At 57.4% G+C, this 18,594-nt stretch overlaps 1 protein-coding gene across 3 annotated transcripts in view; it reads left to right on the forward strand.

Moving 5' to 3' along the window:
• KDM4B (lysine demethylase 4B) overlaps positions 1-18,594 on the forward strand; it is a 184,648-nt gene that overhangs the window by 87,386 nt on the left and 78,668 nt on the right. For all 3 annotated transcript variants that reach the window (XM_007994886.3, XM_007994888.3, XM_073017075.1), the window contains exon 7: positions 17,224-17,273. In XM_007994886.3, coding sequence (XP_007993077.1) covers positions 17,224-17,273 — 50 coding nt within the window. The remainder of the gene's footprint in view (positions 1-17,223; positions 17,274-18,594) is intronic.

Consider the following 18,594-nt stretch of genomic DNA (forward strand, 5'->3'; position numbering starts at 1 on the left):
CTTTTTGAGTGAAGACAGTTGTTACAAGCGAGGCCCCCAGGCCCAGTGCCCAGGCCAGCTGCTACCCCTGACTAGTAGTTACCACCAGCCCAGACCAACCGCTACCCCCCGGCAGCGCTCAGCACCAGCCCAGGCCAGCAGCTACCCCCTAGCAGTGCTCAGCACCAGCCCAGGGGCCCAGGATCCCGGCTGACTGGCCCTGGGTCCACATGGGTTGCCATGTGACCAGGCACACCTGGTGCCCAGCTTCCCTGTTTGAGGAATGTGGCCGTGGGCAGGCAGGAAGCTCCTTTGTGGTCACCTGTCCCAATCCTCTGCTTCTGATGGTGACTGTGGCCATAGCATCAGTGCAGCGGTTCTTTATTTCTGTGTATGCCTGACCACGTGCCTGAAAGTGTGTGTGAGTGGGCCTGAGTGACCAGCTCAGCTCTCTAGCTTTATTTTATTTTAGATGGAATCCTGCTCTGTCACCCAGGCTGGAGTGCAGTGGTGTGATCACAGCTCACTGCAACCTCCACCTCCTGGACTCGGGTGGTCCTCCTGCCTCAGCCTCCTAAGTAGCTGGGACCACAGGCATATGCCACCACAACTGGCAAATTTTTAAATTTTTTTGTAGAGACGGGGTCTCCCCATGTTGCCTGGGCTGGTCTGGAACTCCTGGGATCAAATAATGCTCCTGCCTTGGCCTCCCAAAGTATTGGGATTGCAGGTGTGAGCCCAACCCTTTCTCAGTTTTAAAGCTGGAAGTCCCATATCTTGGAACCTGCTCAGATCCAGTGAACTGTGATGCTCAGTTCCCCGAGAGAGAGAGCAAGAAAGAAAATGTGTGTGTGCGTGTGTGTGTGTGTGTATGTACACATGTGCATGTGTTAGAGAAACAAGGGTCTCCGGTCACATAGGTTGTCTGGGAGGGAGTCTGGCCCCCTGGGACTATGCCCAGAAGACGAGGCCTGGGATTCTGCTGCACAACTGAGAGCTGGACTAAGTGGGTAACACTTAGCTGCAAGAACCCGGGCCAGGAACTGAGCTGCCAGCAGGGCATTGCAGCCATGCGGCCTGGAGCGTGGCGTGTGGTGCCGTGCTGGGATAAGTGGTCCAGGCCACGGCCAGGAGGGCCGGCACATGGGAGCTGTGGATGGCAGCTGTGTTTTCCCTGGCCTGTTCCCCTCCTGGGCCCTCATCTTCGAGCCCTCTGCCTTGTTCTTGTCACCACCACTCTGTCAGCCTGGCGCCATCAGCCCAGACCTGCTTATCAAGACTGGGGGGTGAATGGAGCACCAGAAGCTGGCTTTGGCATTCAAAAAATTAACTCCTGATGCTGCAAAGACCTTTCAGCCTCACACTGGGGCGTCCACAGCGGGGCTGGGCTTGCATCTGTGCGCCTGGCGCATGGGGCACAGGCGCCGGAATCACAGCCCCTCCCGCTGGCCTGATCAGCCTCCTACCAACCTCACTCCTATTAAGCAATCACGCCCAATTTTGCCCCCAGGACAGGCAGGGCCCTCAGCTGTGTCTCGTGATGGTGTCCCCAAGGACTGGGAGAACACCTCTGGGCCAGGGTGACCGGGAAACCCAGGGCATATGGGGCCACTCCCTGGGGCTCCCGCCATACCTATCAGTGGGATCTGCCCCAGCAGGCTGGCTCCTGGCTCTTGCTGAGAGCTGGCTAGGACAGATACAGAGACACTCGGTGTTTGTTCAGGGACGACAGAGCAATTTTCCTATCACCTTTTGCTGTGTGAAAATCGCACTCCAAGCCGTGCTGCTCAGTCGGGGGACTTCCCGGTGTTCAGATGGTCAGTTGCCCTGCTGTGCGTCTGGACAGCAGGATTTGGGAAACTGGCTTCTTGGTGAGCAGAGGTGGTGGCCAGGATGGGGGCTGGGAGGGCACCCCGCAGCAGGCGAGTGTCGGGCAGCGGCCATGGTGGGAGCTGGGAGGGTGCCCCGCAGCAGGCCAGTGTCGGGCGGTGGCCGTGGTGGGAGCTGGGAGGGTGCCCCGCAGCAGGCCAGTGTCGGGCGGGTCCCTCCTCTCATTCTCATCCCAGGCTTGTGCTTGTGTTTTTTGTCCACTTTTTGGTGAGGTATTCTCCCCCTTTTTGTCTTTTTAAATAGATCTTATTAGACCTGTTTTCGAGTCACTGAAAAAGTGGGAAGGTAGTAAGCACAGAGCTGCCCACCGGGCTCCCTGTTAGGAGCATGTTCTGTCAGTGTGGCACACTTGTGGTCATTGATGGGCCCACACTGATGCGCTATCAACTAAGATCCATGCTCCAGATTTCCTCTGTCTTCCCCCATTGTCTTTTCTGTCCCCTCTACCCATCCGGGTCCCACATGACGTGTTCCGTCTCCGTAGGGCCCTGAGCTATGACAGTGTGTTTGATGCCCTGGACAGTGTTGAAGGGGGGCTGGCCAGGGGATTTATAGAACGTCCCCTAATCCATATGTCCCCTAATCAGCATGTCTGATGTTTTTCTTTGTGGTTAGACTGGGGTGATGGGTTTTACAGAGGAAGACCACAGGGGTGAAGGGCCCTCCCATCACATCCTAGCAAGGGTCAAAGGTGCAGCCGTCAGCATGACGTCACTGCTGGTGTTGGCCCTGGTCCCCCGGCTTGGGTGTAGATGTCCAGTGTCTCCACTGCAGAGTGGCACTTTCCCCCCTTTCCATGCTGTTGTCTTTGAATGTCGGGCCCACCTGGATCATCTCCCTTTTTTTTTTGAGACGGAGTCTCACTCTGTTACCTAGGCTAGAGTGCCGTGGTATGATCTCGGCTCACCTCAACCTCCACCTCCCGGGTTCAGGTGATTCTCCTGCCTCCGCCTCGCGAGTGGCTGAGATTACAGGTGCGCGCCGCCACGTTTGGCTGATTTTTGTATTTTTAGGAGAGGCGGGGTTTCACCATGTTGGCCAGGCTGGTCTCGAATCCCTGACCTCAGGTGATCCGCCCGCCTCAGCCCCCCAAAGTGCTGGGGTTACAGGCGTGAGCCACTGTGCCCGGCCACCTCCCTTTCTTAAGGTTAAGAAACGATGGGGACCTTGATCACATCTTCGAGGCCCTCACGGCCGCAGCATGGGGCATGTATCACACGAGGAGTGTGGGAGCCCTGGGGCAGGGAGTCCTGGGGTATCTAGAGCTCTGCCTGTCCCAGGGCTGCCCTTTTGTAGGCATTCTTTCTGTGAAACATGATTTGGTACAGAAATGGATATAAAGTACGTAAGTACCGGATATATATATGCACGCGCGTGTGTGTGCACGCGTTAGCAAATGACTCTACGGCTGTCCCCTGTGTACCCCGATGTCAGGACGGCCCGCATCTGTGCCTCCTTTTCTCAGCCCCCTCTGCATGCTGTAGTGGTGGCTTCCTCCCGGCTGTGCCGGCGGCGCCCTTGCCTCTCCCCTTTGCCAGGCCGCGTGTGCCTGTGGCCCGGGCAGTGAAGCTGTGTGTTGGCTGCATTGGAAGGTCTTACAAATGGGCTGATTTCCTCGCCTTTCTGCTCAGTGGTCTGTGTGTAAGATTCGTCCAGCTGTGTGTGGTGGCTGCGCACTCATTGTCACAGCTGTGCAATTCCCCACTGTATGGCTGGACTTCAGTCGACTTCTCCATTCTGCCGTGGACGGACATTTGGACTGTTTCCAGCATAAGGTTTCTGCGAAAGACCTACCATCTCTTCACCTGCCGCTCATGTAAGAAATTCGTTTTGATCGTAAGCCTTGCTGTCCATAACTGTGACTGGGGCTGCGTTTATCATGTTCTGTTCCTCATGTGGCAGCTTTGCCTGGAGTAACCCTTTGACTTGTGTCCCGGCTCCATGTCCTTGTTCGGACAAGGCACAGATTGAGGAGACGTCTGACCTGCCCTTGAAGCGTTGCCCTGTGGGATCAGGAGGGCGGCAGGTCCTGGGAGTAGGTGCCAGGACGTTGTGCTGCCTTAAGGACAGGGTGTGTCCCAGTTGGTGAGGGTGGCCTGGGTGAGGAAGGTCTGGGTGAGGAAGGACCCATTTCTAATGGAGTCACCATATTAAGCCCTGCTTAGCCAGACTTGAAGGTGACAGTTTGTTGTGGGAGATGGAGATGGTGCAGGGATGCAGGGACCGAGGCCAACGTGTGTGGTGTCCAAGGTCGCCCTGGGTGCTGCTGTGCAGGTGAGGGAAGAGGGATTGATGGGCTGCTTAGGGGACCTTGTCTGAGGGCAGGGCCCACCACTTCTGCCCACACCTCATTGGCCAGCACCCAGTCACGTGGCCACACCTTGCATCAAGATAGCCTGGGAAATGTAGTCTGACCACGTGTCCAACTGGGAAAGGGCGGGTAAGCCTTCTCTTTCCTGCCATGTGGGGGCTGGGTGCCCTGCAGGGTCTCAGCCAACAGGGTCTCGAGGATGAAGAGATGGGTCTGCGCAAGCCCTGACGGAGTGCTCATGCCTGCTCAGGGCCCAGCATGAGCTGCGTCAGGAGCAGAAGCCATTGGGAAGGGCCTTTGGTGTGGCTGTGCAGCCAGACACCCCACGCCTAACCCCCAGAGCAGTGCCAGGCCTGGGAGCCCTTGGGATGGAGGCAGGGAGACCGGGGGTCTCTGAGGACTGAGGGAGGAGGGGAGCCTGGTGAGGGGAGGACGGATGACCAGCTCAGGAGCAGGGGCATGAGGTGGGCACAGAAGATTCCTAAGTAGGGGAGCTACTACTCTTGGCCATGTTCCAGGAGAATGGAGTGGTTGTGGGAGCGGGCTGTCGGGCCAGGGCCTGGGTGTAGTGTGTGCCGGGGCTGGCTCTGGACCTTGCAGGGGCTGCCTTAGCCTCACACTGTCTGACTAGCCCCTGCCCCACATCGTGTGCTGAGTCCTGAATGCGGCCCCTCACTCACCCACTGGCTTGGTCTGGCAGGAGCAGATGGCCTTCATTTTGGAGTCTTTTGTTCAAAGCCGGCGCTTCGGGTTGGAGTGGCAGTGCACACGCTGGCTCGTGTTGCTTGTGAGGCCGCAGGATTTTTGCTTTAGGGAGGCAGGAGCCAAACAAACCCGGCGCCTGCTTCTAGGCTGCGGCGTGCCAGGCGAGTCACCAGCATCCTGTCCCTGCCCACCACTTTAAGAAACTGTTAGTTCTGTTTGAAATGTCATCACTGGGCGTGAATTCCCATCTTCAGATAATCCCGCCGGGCACTGTTTGGATGAGGAGTTTATTCAGGCTGTGGGGGTCTGTGTGTGCCCACGGGTCCCTCCTACCGCAGCCAGTAAGGCTGGCCCTGACCCGGAGTCGCCCGCCCACCCGGTCTCCATAGGCATCAGAGGTTTGGGTTCTGAGTGCAGTGCCTAGTTTCCATGGCAAATTTCTCTCCCTTCAGCAAGGCTGCTGCCGGCAGGGTTCAGCTCCCCAGAAGGGAGATGGCTGCAAATCTGCGGGAGGAGAGCGTTTTCGTTATCTTTGCTTAAAAATTGGGCAGCGCACAGCTTCCTCCCCTCCACGCTCGCCAGCAGCAGGGGACAGAGCGCTGGCTGCCTTCCGATGAAATGGGGCGGGCGCAGGATGGGGCCGATGACAGCGATGCTAATGGCCCTCATTCAGCAGCCTCCTGCCGAGGGTTCGGGTCACCTGCTCTCCCTGACCTGATTGCGAGCCGAGCAGACTTAACCTGTGCGTGAGCCAAACCATCTCGGAGGTCCAGAGCCCAGCCCCGGTCCCCGAGGCCCAGGGAGGGACCCAGTATCTTCCTGTGGCCTCTGCCTGTGGTGGGCACAGGCTGAGACTTAGGTCATAGGAACAGAAGCGTGTACTCCCATGGCCGTCGGCCTGTGTGTGAGACAGTTTCACTCCCGTGCTCTCCAAAGCTGGTCACATCGTTAAGCGCGCCATTTAGGATGCCCCGGGCCATCTGGGTCTCCAGGGGCCTGGCTGTCACTGTGTTTCCTCATGAGGTTCAGTGGGTGCTGCTGTGTGTCTGTGGACGCCGGTGGTGAAATAAATGTAAGCCTAGAGGCATCAGAGCGTTTTAATAGATGGGAGCCTCCACAGCCTGCAGGTGTCCAGACCGTGCTCTGCACACAGAGACTCAGACTCCCACCAGGGCCTCACGCCCCACTGCCTCTCCGGGACGCCTGCGCGTGGCTCACTCCTGCCATGGGCGCGTTGGCCCCGGTGCCCAGCTGGCCTTCTGCAGAGCTTGGTGCCAGAGCAGCTTCTCAGATTCTCTGCTGCCTCCTCCTCACAGCCTTTCAGGACCTCAGAGCTGCCACCAGTCCAGCACCTCCTTGGGCCAGTGTCGAGGCCCCATGGGGCTGGGCTCATGTGGGTGCTGATCTTGGCTGGGTGATCCCTCACTACTCTGGACAAAAGGGAGCCATGGGCCGGGCACGGTGGCTCATGCCTGTAATCCCAGCACTTTGGGAGGCCAAGGCGGGCGGATCACCTGAGGTCGGAGTTTGAGACCAGCCTGACCAATGTGGTGAAACCCCGTCTCTACTATAAATACAAAACTTAGCCGGGCGTGGTGGTGGGCATCTGTAGTCCCAGCTACTTGGGAGGCTGAGGCAAGAGAATCACTTGAACCTGGGAGGTGGAGGTTGCAGTGAGCCGAGAGTGCGCCACTGCACTCCAGCCTGGGCGACAGAGTGAGACTCCATCTCAACAAGACCCCACCCAGGTTGAGTAACGCTGGAGGAGGGCCATGGGTCTGGGCATGGTGGGGGCTGCCTCCTGGTTGTTGATGAGCAGAAATTCAGGCCGGTTTGACAGCGGGCACTTGAGGGAGGTTGCTGTGTGTCAGTGGCCCTGTGTCCCTGGCACTGTGTCCAAACCTGACAGCCACCACTCTGTCGGTGGGCACCTGCCCTGCACGCCCTCCCCTGTGACGGGCACTCCCACAGCTTTCCTGGCAAGGCTGCAGGAAAAACATCGCAAACAACTCGCACATGACTTTGCATTTTTGGCCTTGTCATATAATAAAAGTAATTTGTGGGCCTAAAATAAATCAGGGCTGGGGATCAGATGCCTCCAATCCGGCCTTTAATTGCAGGCACGACACGGCTTGCCTCGGGCAGTCTGCTCCTAATTAAAGTGGGCTGGTGGTGTGTGAAGTTTGCATGGTTCCTGAGGGTGCTGACCCAGCCCAGGTTCCTGAGGGCCAGTGTGGTGACACCTCGTGGCCTAGGAGAGCAGGGCGGGCCACCCACGGCCACCGCGCTGGGAATGAGGTCTTCTGGCTGGCCCTGCGAGAGCTGAGAGCTCTGTGTCTCCGCCCACCTGCGTTTCCTGTTTGTCTGGCATTCCTGTGGGCGGCTCTCCCCATCCGAGGCTCCCCATCTTCCCTGAGCCAACGCTCCCAGGACTCTTGGTCTCCTGTGTGTCTCAATAAAAATGTCATTATTTGAAATCATTGACACTGCCGGTTTAAGATACCAAATTCCATCATCTATTGTCCCGTAAAACGATCCATTCAAGATAAAGCCGCTGCAGCTCAATAAGGCTGTTTCCTGGGAACAAGCCTCCCTGGTCCCTGGCAGATCCTATCTCCCGAGCAAGTGTTAGTATCTGTCACATAAAGGGGCCCCTGTGCTGGGGACAAATGAGGGAGGTGGCCTCTCCCCAGGACAAGGTTCCATGGAAGAGGATTTTTCCAGTAGAAATAGGCAGGTTGGCTGATGCCTGTAATTCCAGAGGTTTGGGCGGCTGAGGCCGGAGGATTGCTTGAGCCAGCCATTGGAGCTCGAGACCAGCCTGGGCAACGTTGCGAGACTCCATCTCTACAAAAAAAGAAGAAAAAATTAGGTGTGGTGGTGCACACCTGTCATCTTTTAGCTACATGGGAGGCTGAGGAGGGAGTATTGCTTGAGCCTGAGAATTTGAGGCTGCAGCAAAGACCCTGTCTCAAAAAAAAAAAAAAAAAAAAAAAGGAAGGAAGAAATAGGGTAGCTTTCCATGAGACATTGGAGGAGTTCTGTCGTCACCTCAGGAGGAGCTGTGCAGCCCAGGCCTGGCTCCATTTCTGCAGCGCCGGTGTCTGGGGGAGCAGGGCCGGCCCCGCAGAATGCCAGGGCTGGAGCCTTCCCCATGGGGCCTACACCTGCTCTGGGACTCCCATTTCTTCCGTGAGTCTTTGGGAAAGGGTCTCACTTTTCCTTTTCCCGCCCCCTGTCCGGTCCCCTGTGATCTCTCCCTCCCAGCAGGCTGGGGTTGGTGACAGCTCCTCTCCCTCCCTCTCAGCCGGGATATGGGACCTCAGTGTTCTTGGCAGTTCCCGGGCTGTCTGTGTGTCCTGGCCTGTGGATCCACTCCCTTGCCTGCGCAGGTGTTTTTTCTAACATCTTCATCTTGCCAGACTGATCTGTGGGGTGGTCGCCTGTCCTGGGTGACCTGTTCTCCTGGGGTGGCCGTTGGTAGCATACCTTTCCTGCTTCTCGCGCCTGCGTGGTGAGCTCTGGCACCTGCCCGCCCTTCCGCCTGTCCCCATGCACTGTTGCAGGGGTGTGGAGGGGTTTTACCCAGGTGGGTGCCGGCTTCCCAGGTCAGAGCCTGTGAGTACAGCAGGTAAGCACGCTATCAGGTCTGTGTGTGACCTTGTTTGTGGTGAAAATTCCTGCCCCTCCACCCTAGACGAGGGACAGGTTTACCCTAGTGGGTGTAGAGTGTTCTGTTAATGTTCTTTCTGCTGTAGAGGAAACCCTCTTTTTGTTTATTTTTTTTTTTAATTCTGCCACCTTGCTGGGCTGTGTTTAATTCTATAGTTTTACCAGTTTGTTTGTTTGCTTAGATTTCTTAAGTAGAAACTTATGTTATAATTAAACTTTTTCTTTTTTTCTTTTTTTTTAAAAGAGACAGGGTCTCCCTCTGTTGTCCAGGCTGGAGTGCATGCAGTGATGTAGTCATGGCTCACTGCAGCCTCAACCTCCTGGACTCAAGTGATCCTCCTGCCTCAGCGTCCTGAGGAGCTGGGAACACAGGCATGCACCATCACGCCTTGCTTAGATGTTTATATTATGAGTTTAAGAAGTTTGGGCCGGGTGCAGTGGCTCAAGCCTGTAATCCCAGCACTTTGGGAGGCTGAGATGGGTGGAACACGAGGTCAGGAGATCGAGACCAACCTGGCTAACATGGTGAAACCCCGTCTCTACTAAAAAATACAAAAAACTAGGCGGGTGAGGTGGCGGGCGCCTGTAGTCTCAGCTACTCGGGAGGCTGAGGAAGGAGAATGGCGTGAACCCGGGAGGCAGAGCTTGCAGTGAGCTGAGATCCGGCCACTGCACTCCAGCCTGGGCGACAGAGCGAGACTCCGTCTCAAAAAAAAAAAAAAAGTTTGTATTATCCCTTCTGCTTGTTAAACTGTTTGTCTTTTTCTTGATGTATCACATTGGCTAGTGTCTCTAATGCAGTGTGGCGCATGCTGTGACGACGGGCAGATGGTGTCCTCTCCTGCCTCGCCGTGAAGGTGATAGTGGGAGAGTCCCTGCTAGTCCTGGTTGCCTGAGAATTTTGTACCGAATGCTTTGGAATTTTCGGTAGATATTAATTTTTGGAATGTCTCTGCAACCTTGGTGATAAACTCTTCGTGGTCTTGCCATAGCCTACTGTGCTTGACTCACTAATACTGTGTTTAGGATTTTTACATCCAGATGGGACTGACTGACCATTTTCTTGTGTGTTCTTTGTTGGTGATAGGGTTTCCCATTTGTTCATTTATTCATCCATTGGGAAAATATGCCAGATGCAGAAAACGAGCTCGGTGACATCAGATCTTCCCTGCTGCTTGCCAGCCGTGTGTGTACATGAGCACTGTCCCTTTTGATGAAGGTCATTGGGTCATTGGGTAGGATTCATTAAAACCACCTGGGCCTGGTGCCTTTTCCAGAGAGGACATCTGTGACCTGGTCTCCTCAGGGCTTCTGGTGGGGCCTGTGTTAACTTGGTGGACACCCTGGACTCCACAACACTGAGGACACTCCGAAGAGCCAAGTGCGTCTGTGGCACTGAGCCCAGCACCTCAGGCAGGGACTGTGGCTTGCTGGTCCTGTGTCCTCAGTGTGGTGGACAGGTCCTCAGTTTCCTGTGAATAGCTTTGTTTGAGGTGTAATATCCGTAGCATACATAGAAGGCACTTGGAGAACTCGGCTGTTTCCGTGGATGGGGTTGACATGGCGCAGCGCAGTGTCACTGCACAGGCCTGTGGGTCCTTGGCCTGGTCACTGCGTGGCTCTGAGGAGCAGAGCAGAGGAGCCGCCCTGGCCTGGCTCGTCTTCAGCTAGCTCCGGGACTGCATGTCGGCCGAGGGGCTCGCGTGGGTGTGGGGCTGAGACTGCAGCTCTCTGTTGGGTCTCACGGGAAGCCCACCCTTTAGCCGACTTGTTCTCCTTCCTGGACTGTGCCAGCCACAGGGCAGTGCGCCAGAGCCGTCCTGCTGGGTCACAGGCCAGGGCCACCTCAGGGCTTTGTTGCAAGGGTGGCGATCGCCATGGCTTTTCTGTTCTGCTTGCCACTTGGGGTCCTGGGGGCGCCGCTGGCATTTGGATCTGCCGTGGCCTTCCTGGGCTTGCGTGGGTGGCTCACTCTGCCAGGTGGCCTCTGTCCAACCTGACACCTGGTCTCGGGTACTTGCAGCGTGGTGTGCACGGGCTCTGCCTCCCTGGTTCTGTGTCTGTGACGATAGCACATTAAATGGCGAGGGCCCGTCTGCCCAGGCCTGTGCAGACACTGTGAAATTAACTTCCTCACCCTCTAGCATGCGTTGGGCTGCGCCGACATCTCTAAAGGGCTCCCGGTCGGACCCCCGCTCTTGGCACACGTACCTTGGCGGTGGGGGCGGGGAGCGGGGGGCAGGGAGGAGAGCGTTTTCATCCCTGGCACCTAGTTGCCGAGAGCCTCCACTGGCAGGAGCTGTCAGGCTGGGCCATGGAATGGATTCCAAGTGCCGCTGTCACCTGGGAGAAAGGTGCACGAATCTTAAAAGAAAACCTTCCACTATGATGTCTCATCTCCTGGTTCGGAGCCATCCACAGGGACCGAGCAAGATGGTACCAGGCAGGGGCCACTGCCAGAGATGAGGGGCCACAGAGCCCTGGCTTGAGAACCTCCAAGGAGCCCATTCCCCTTGCAGCAGGAGGGAGAGGGTGCCGGGAGTTACCTGGTCGTTGCGGAAGGGCCGCCCAGGTAGGGAGCCTGGGGCAGCTGGCAGGTGTGGTGGCGACATGTGTGGCTGGCACCAGCATTACATCCCTCATCTAGAGACTTTGCCCGATCTCAGGTTTCCTGCCTGGTCTGAGAGGCAGTGGCCCTGCTGGCATTGCCTGCCATGGCTGGGAGAGGCAGAGGCTGTGAGGGGGTCAGGATATTGGACCCCCACCCCCTCCGCCTTGGGTTCCGAGGTCAGGTGCGGTGTGCTTCGGCCGTGGCAGGCAGGGTCCTTGGGGGTGCTGGGGCGTCAGCCAGGCAGGCAGTGCCCACAAGTGAAGCAGGCAGCCCCACCACGCAGCATCACCCAGCCCAGGAGGAGCCACAGCACCTGTTTCGCAGAGCCCAGGGAGGGCCACGCTTTTATGGAGCCAGATGGGGCTCTGTGAGATGGCACCCAGGGGTGGCCTGGGCCTTGCGGCCCCGAGCCCGTCTGCTCACCGTTGTTGTAGCTAAGGGCTCCCGGGCAGGTCCCGGCTGCCCAGGACGGCCTGTGTTCCCTTTCCTGACACACTCATTTAATTTTTAACTCAAAGGCATTTGCTTATTTATTTTCATTGTTCTTGAAATAATTCTAAGCCATTAGAGGGGAAAATTATATTCAAAAATGCTGTTTCACACTTTATTTGTTTGATGATTTAGAGCGATAGAAAATAGCACATTTGCTGGCTTTTATAGTCTGATAATTATTCACATCCATCAAGCCATTCCGGGGGAATAAACAAAACACCAAGAAAATTACACTATTAATAGCATCCTCTGCAGCGGCCAGGAAGACTCTTTCCCGGGCCGGCGTGGCGGCGAGGTGACAGCGGCCCGTTCCCTGGCTGGAGGTGAGCACCTGCCTGCAGAGAATGCCTTTGCTGTGATTCCCTGGCTCTGGCTCCGGCTCCAGTTCCGTCTCGTGAGCTGCTCGCCATCCATTCCCTCCTCTGCAAGGCCGGGGACTTCTGCTGGGGCCCGTGGCAAAGCTTCGCCCACCCCTCGCCAGGAGCCCCTGGGGAATTGCAGAAGCAGAAGCAAGGCCGTCAGGGTCCCGGACAGCTCTGCCACCTTGCCGGACAGGCCTGATCTCAGCACACTGGCTGAGCCTGGCGGGGCGTCCCCACCTTGTGGCCTCCGCACTGAAACAGGAACACGCGGCTCGCTGCTGCCCACGTCGGGGCCCAGTCCTTGCTGCAATCCTGACCTCCCGTGTGACCAGCGTCTTTGGACACTGGTCAGACTCGTGCATGTCAGGCCGCAGGGCTCACAACCTCAGTTGCTCTCTGCTTCTGGGTCCCAGCTCCTGAGAGGTGACCCGACCCCCTCTTGTCTGTGGGTGGCTTTGAGGCTTTTAGCTTTGTCTTTCTTGGGTGGCAGTAAGTGTAAGGTTGGTGACATTCACTACTCAAAGCACCTCAAGGTGTAAAAGAAAAACCTGGGAAGGCAGAGGGTCTGGGGGCTGCTCCCCTGCCCGTGCCTGCACACCCACTTTCCCTGCGGCAGGGTGTCCTTCCTTCCGGAACTCGTGTCCTCCTTGGTGGGTCACTGTGCCGCCTCACATGTGTCTTCCCACGGGTCTAGGAGCTGGTACACTGCTGGGCCGTCATTTTGTTCACCGTGTGACCTCGCGTGTCTCGTGTCCCCAGCTCCAGGGGGGCCACATCCTGGTGTTTGTCTCTCCTATTGTTTTATTTTCTCACCCATGCTGCTTTGGCTTGCACATGACTGACTGTCCAAAAGGGCGTCCGATGCCTGGGTTTGTTTCTCGGCCTGCCGGTCACCACCACGTGCGGCTCTTACAGAGCTTGTGGAGCCCTCCGCGGCCAGCGCCGGGCACCAGGAGTGGTTACCAGGTAGATGGCTCCAGAGCCCAGGCTGGAGATGCGGAGCTGAGTTTCTTTGACTTAGTCGTTTACCGTCTTCCAGAAGGGCTTGTGTAGAACGTTCTAGAACAGAAGGAGTGGGTGCGGGGCAGGCAGGCAGGGCTTTGAGAACATGGAGATAGAGACCCTGCAGGAGTTGCTGTGGACAGAGGTGCAGAGAAATGGCAATGCCTGGGTCCTAGGTCCTGGGTCCCATGTCCCGGCCGATGTGAGTCCTCAGAGGGGCACTTGCTTATTGCATTTGCCCCGATTTAGAACCAAATTCCTCCAGGAAAGGCCAGGGGCCTGCGGGGGGGCACCTGAGGCACCTGTACAGGCCGCCCCTCCCTCCTGAAGGTTCCCCTGGCAGCCTCCTCAACGGCACTGTCTTCAGCCCCCACCCAGACACCCCAAGGCACCTGCTCTGTGCTCGGAGAGCTTAGCTTGCTGGAAGAATCCTCACTGCACTGAGCTGAGTCTCCCATCCCCTTAACATTTCTGACTCTGCCCTCTGAAGCCCTGTAGCCTGTTCTGCCTTGCACAGACCCGCCAGGTTCCAGGAGTTGCTCTTCCTGGTTCCTTTGTCTTGACCTCTGCAGCTTCTTCCAGCAATCCCTGTGCGCTGGGCCACAGACCCTCCGCACCCTGCCCCTGGCTTAGGGAGAGCTGATGGCTGCAGAGGGCCAGCCACCCACAGCCCCAGTCGTGGGGATGTGCTCTGAAGATGCCAGAAAGGAGGGACACGTGCACTGAGCTGGCCTCCAGGGCTCTAGCGGGTGAGAGGTGGCCAGCCCTTGCGGGGGCCCGGGGAAGTTGATGGAGTCAGAGGACAGAGGCTGGTGTGGGGGCCTTTGTGTCAGCAGGAGGTGGTGCTGGCATGGGGGAGGGAGGGGAGGGAGGGAATGCCGGGGGCTTGTGGGCAGGGCCCGTGCAGGACATGGAGCTGGTGGCATCTCAGAGCTGGACGGAAGAGGAAGGCTGCGAGCAGGCCCACCTGGGGACCAGTGGCCCCTGCACGGGAGCCAGAGGGCCTGGGCAGCTGTCTGTCCAGAAAGCATGCAAGAGCCCCGTGCTGCCCGGGCACACTGGGCTGTCGTGTCCAGGAGGAGGCCTCTTGGGGTCGCAGGCAGGCAAAGCTGATTGATTTTGGCCATGAAGTTTGGCCTTGCGATGGGAACCGAGCTCCCAGGGAGCGAGACAAACTGCCTCACTGTGTCGGTGGCCGATAAGCCTGACTTGGTTTTACAGCCCGAGAAGTTGCTCACTGATAGCCAGACAGATGCTCCCCTGCCTCGAGCTTTAGTGAACAAACATTTCCAACCCAAATAGCTGCTTTGCCTGTTTGTTTTTTCCTCCAGAGCCAAGGCCAAATGTCAGGGATGCCCTAGCATGGCCCCGAGCAGGGACTACAAGGAGGGGGCTATGCGTCCTTCGATGTTTGGGGGCCTGGGCGGAGGACCCTGCTGAGACGCCCCTCTGGGAGCCCCGAAGCCTCCCTGAGTCTCTTCTCCTGTGGTGACTGTGGGTCTGTGTCGTGCGTCTGCTTCAATCCGCCAGCTCCCTGGCCTGCCCACCGGTGCCGTTGCAACCCTGTCCTTTGAACGGGGCTTTTCAGGACACCCAGAGAGCCTTGGTGTGAGAAGCAGGCCCCGAGGCCAATTCTAGTGCCCCATCCTAGGGTTGCTCCCCTAAGTGAACCTGAGCATGCCTTCAGCCTGGCGTGGACGAAGCATGGTGCCTCCAGCCTCGCTCAGCTCTGTGTGTCCTTAGAGCCCTGTCCTGGCACTTTCTCTTGGAAACTGAGGTTTTTCTTCTACCTGCGTCCTTGGGGGTGGCTGGGAGGCGGGTCTGCCAGCATCAGGTCTTCTGGTCCCCGAGGCCGTCGCTGGGTTGTTCTGCGCGGTGGGAGGTGCAGCTCGCTGTTGGGCGCTGGCAGTGGCGGAGCCGGGAGGTCTCTGTGACTGTCCGGCCTCCTGTCCAAGAGTCCTTTGTGATTTCTCTGGGGGCCGCTCCTCTGAACACCGGGCCGGCGTCCTGCAGTCTGTGCTTTCTGATAACACCAGAGCCACGTTCCAATGTATTAAACTTTTAACATTCGCCAGATTCAATTAATCTTATCTTTACAACTCCCAATTACAGGCAGTAATTAAGTGGAGCAGCATTGTAGGCTGGGGATACGGCATTAATCATAGCAGCCTTGGAGCCATAAATTAGTTCCTTCCCGTCCCCGGCATCTTCCCAGAAGGAGCGGAGGGTTTTATTCCCTGTGTGGAAGGGTCTTTAATCCCACAAAGGTGCTTTGGATTGGGATTAACTTTTCTTATCTTTATGTAAACGATAAAAGCCCATTTTAAAAAGAGGAATGCACCTCTGTCCAGACAATGGAAGACTCTCTGAGGATGACAGAGTTGAAGGTGCTGGGGTCGCCTCGGCCAGGGACCCTGGAAGCATGCCCAGAAATTAATTACTTGTGTCCTGTTAGAGCAGAAACTCTGTGATGTTTGCCTCATCTCCAGCTCCTGCCCCCTCCTTATTTATTTTTATTTTTATTTTTTTAAATTTTTTTGAGACAGTCTCGCTCTGTTGCCCAGGCTGGAGTGCCGTGGTGCAATCTCGGCTCACTGCAACCTCCACCTCCCGGATCCAAGCAATTCTCCTGCCTCAGCCTCCTGAGTAGCTGGAATTACAGGCGCCCGCCACCACGCCCGGCTAATTTTTGTATTTTAAGTAGAGATGGGGTTTCACCGTGTTGGTCAGGCTGGTCTCAAACTCCTGACCTCGTGATCCACCCACCTCGGCCCCCCAAAGTGCTGGGATTACAAACGTGAGCCACCGCACCGGCCTTTTTTTTTTTTTTGGAGACAGAGTCTCACTCTGTCGCCCAGGCCGGAGTGCAGTGGCGCCATCTTGGCTCACTGCTTCTTTGCCTCCCAGGTTCAAACAATTCTCTTGCCTCAGCCTCCCGAGTAACTGGTATTACAGGCCACCGCCACCAGGCCCAGCTAATTTTTGTATTTTTGGTAGAGGAGGGGTTTCACCATGTTGGCCAGGCTGGTCTTAAACTCCTGACCTCAGATGATCTGCCTGCCTCGGCCTCCCGAAGTGCTGGGATGACAGGCGTGAGCCACCGCGCCTGGCTTCTTTATTTCGTTAAGAAACAAAGTGGCCTTTCAGTTGGAAGGGGCTGTAGCGGAGCGGGGGCTGTCTCCCACCCTCTGAACGTTTCTTTGTCTTGCTTCTGCCCTGGGAGGGTCTGGGGGAGAGACCACATCCCGTGTCCTCTCATCTGTGTGACTGTTCTAGAACGGGAGCTGTTGGCCTTGTTACTCTGGAGCAGGGGTCGGGACGGGACTTGACCAACCTCAGCCGGCACTCAGCTGTGCATCCTCAAGTCCCCGAGGCCCCGTCCTCGTCCGGTCCCCTTCGCTTGGAAATAAGGTTTTTGTTTTGCCGGAGGCCTTGGGTGGGCTGGGTGGTGTCCCTGTTGGCATTGGGCCTTCTCACTCCCCCTCAAGGCTGCAGCTTCTGGTGCCCACCTTCCCCCATGGGAAGAGAGTCCCAGCTTCTGGGTGCGGCATGAGCGGGACGCCCCCCCCCCAACTTCGCTTCCTCTGTTTACAAACTTTATCTTACGTCTTTCTTATTTATGATGTAGCCTTGGTGATCTTTCAAATGTAAAATGTGTAAAAATAAAACTTATAAAGTTGGTGACAAATGCAGCTTTTCTCATTCCCAAAGCTGCTTTTTCCCTGTTGGCTCCCGGTGCCAGGAAACAGGTGACGTGGGCCTGGAGACCATGACGTGGCCTGGAGACCAGGCTGGCAGCTCCAGGGGCCCCAGATGCTTCCTATTCCAGCCTCGGCCCCCCAGGACCTGCTCGCCACCCGCAGTTCCAGTACTTTCTTTTATCTTTTGCCTTTTCAGCCTCCTGGAAGTGTAATGCCGCTTAACCGGGAGCGTCCACACTCCTGGCTTCTGAGTGTGTCACAAGCCACTGAGCCATGGTCCTCACTCCCCGCTCCTCCACCCGCCCCCCTCGCTTCCTTATGGATTCCATCCTGAAAGCCCCCACCCCCAGCCATCCCCTCCACACAGCCCTGACCACGACTGCACTTTGTTTCTGCCCTGGGCACTGTCTGTGTCTCCCCGAGGCAGGTCCCACCAGGGACACCCCCACGCGTGGCCCCCACTGACCTTGCCTCTGACGTGCCTCCCTTCTCTCGCAGGTACGCCATCCCACCAGAGCACGGCAAGCGCCTGGAGCGGCTGGCCATTGGTAGGTGACTACCCCGAGGGCCCTGGGGACCAGGGACCGGGTGGGTGGGGCCTGTGGGAGAGGAGGAGCAGCTGGCATCCCCCGGGCTCTGCTGCTGTTTGGGTTTGGGTTTGGGTTTTGGGGAGTGGTGACATTCTTTGAGCCATTACTGTGTGATTTTTCCATTTCCTCCCACCCTCGTGGTCAGATTCACGCCCTTCTGCTGTGCGGTTTGTCTCCATGAAATTCACACAGAATGCCCAGACCCTCCTGTTTTCCAGTTTTCTTAGTGCAAGCTTCTTGGGCCTGGTCAAAGGCTGCCAGGGCCCAGGGAGGGCAGCCTGTGTTCATTTTTCTTCCATCACCCGGCCCCACACTGTGCCCTTGCTAATTCTGAGAAAGCCTAGGAAAGGAGACAGTTCAGCCAGCAGTCCGCTCACCTGTGCGGGGGCTGGCATGGTGGCCGCACGGCATTTGCCCTTGCTCTGCTGGGACCCAGCCTGGACACCTTCAGCACATGTCCTCACCAGTGACGCCACCAGCCCGCGTTCACATGCTCCCTGGGGACTCTTGGGCAAGGAGGGGTTTGTCACGGAGGCCCAGTGCCTGGGGGAGTGCCTGGAAACAAGTCACACACCTGGAGACAGCCAGGGTGGGGCCCCCCTGAACTCCCCTGACCGCCTGGCCCTGAGGCGCCTGAGCAGGGTTCCCAGTCAGCACCGGCGTCACAGCACAACAGGGGTGCGAGTTTCATGACACCTCACTGTTCCTGAGTGCCCAGAAAGTCATGAAAAGACAGCTGGCTAAAGCAGTTCCTCCCTCCTGCTGGTCCGTTCCCAGCCGCTCAAGAGCTGGCTCCTCCGGGCTGGCAGGTGGACAGCTTGGGGCACGTGCAGAGGGAGGGTCAGTGAGGACCCATCGTTCCTCTGACAGTGCTGAAAGGGCCCTGCCCGAGCACCGCGCCCTTCAGGGACGGCGTCGGGCAGGTCAGCACACGACAGCCACGGCTTTTCCAGGAGCTCTCGCCCAGCCTCAGTACAGGCTCCCGGGACTGCCTGGTTGCCGTCCTCTGTCCCTTCCAAACCTTCAAGCCGAAGAACGCTCGCCACACGCTTCTTCCCCCTTCCCATGGGCTTTGGCTTTGGAGATGGGAACTGTCAGTCTTTCTGGGGAAGTCAGGGTCTCCTGTCACAAGAGACCGCGCCAGGAGCTGCGTGGCTGTGCAGGAAACATTGCCCAAGCGCGGCAGATTCGGTGGCGGGGACGGACGGGTAGGCGAGTCCTTGAGGAGTGGGCTGGGCCCTCTCCTGGCACACAGTCTCCTGGTTTCTGGACTGAGGGC

Source organism: Chlorocebus sabaeus, chromosome 6 (genome assembly GCF_047675955.1).
Source record: "Chlorocebus sabaeus isolate Y175 chromosome 6, mChlSab1.0.hap1, whole genome shotgun sequence".
In the NCBI taxonomy this organism is placed as follows: domain Eukaryota; kingdom Metazoa; phylum Chordata; class Mammalia; order Primates; family Cercopithecidae; genus Chlorocebus; species Chlorocebus sabaeus.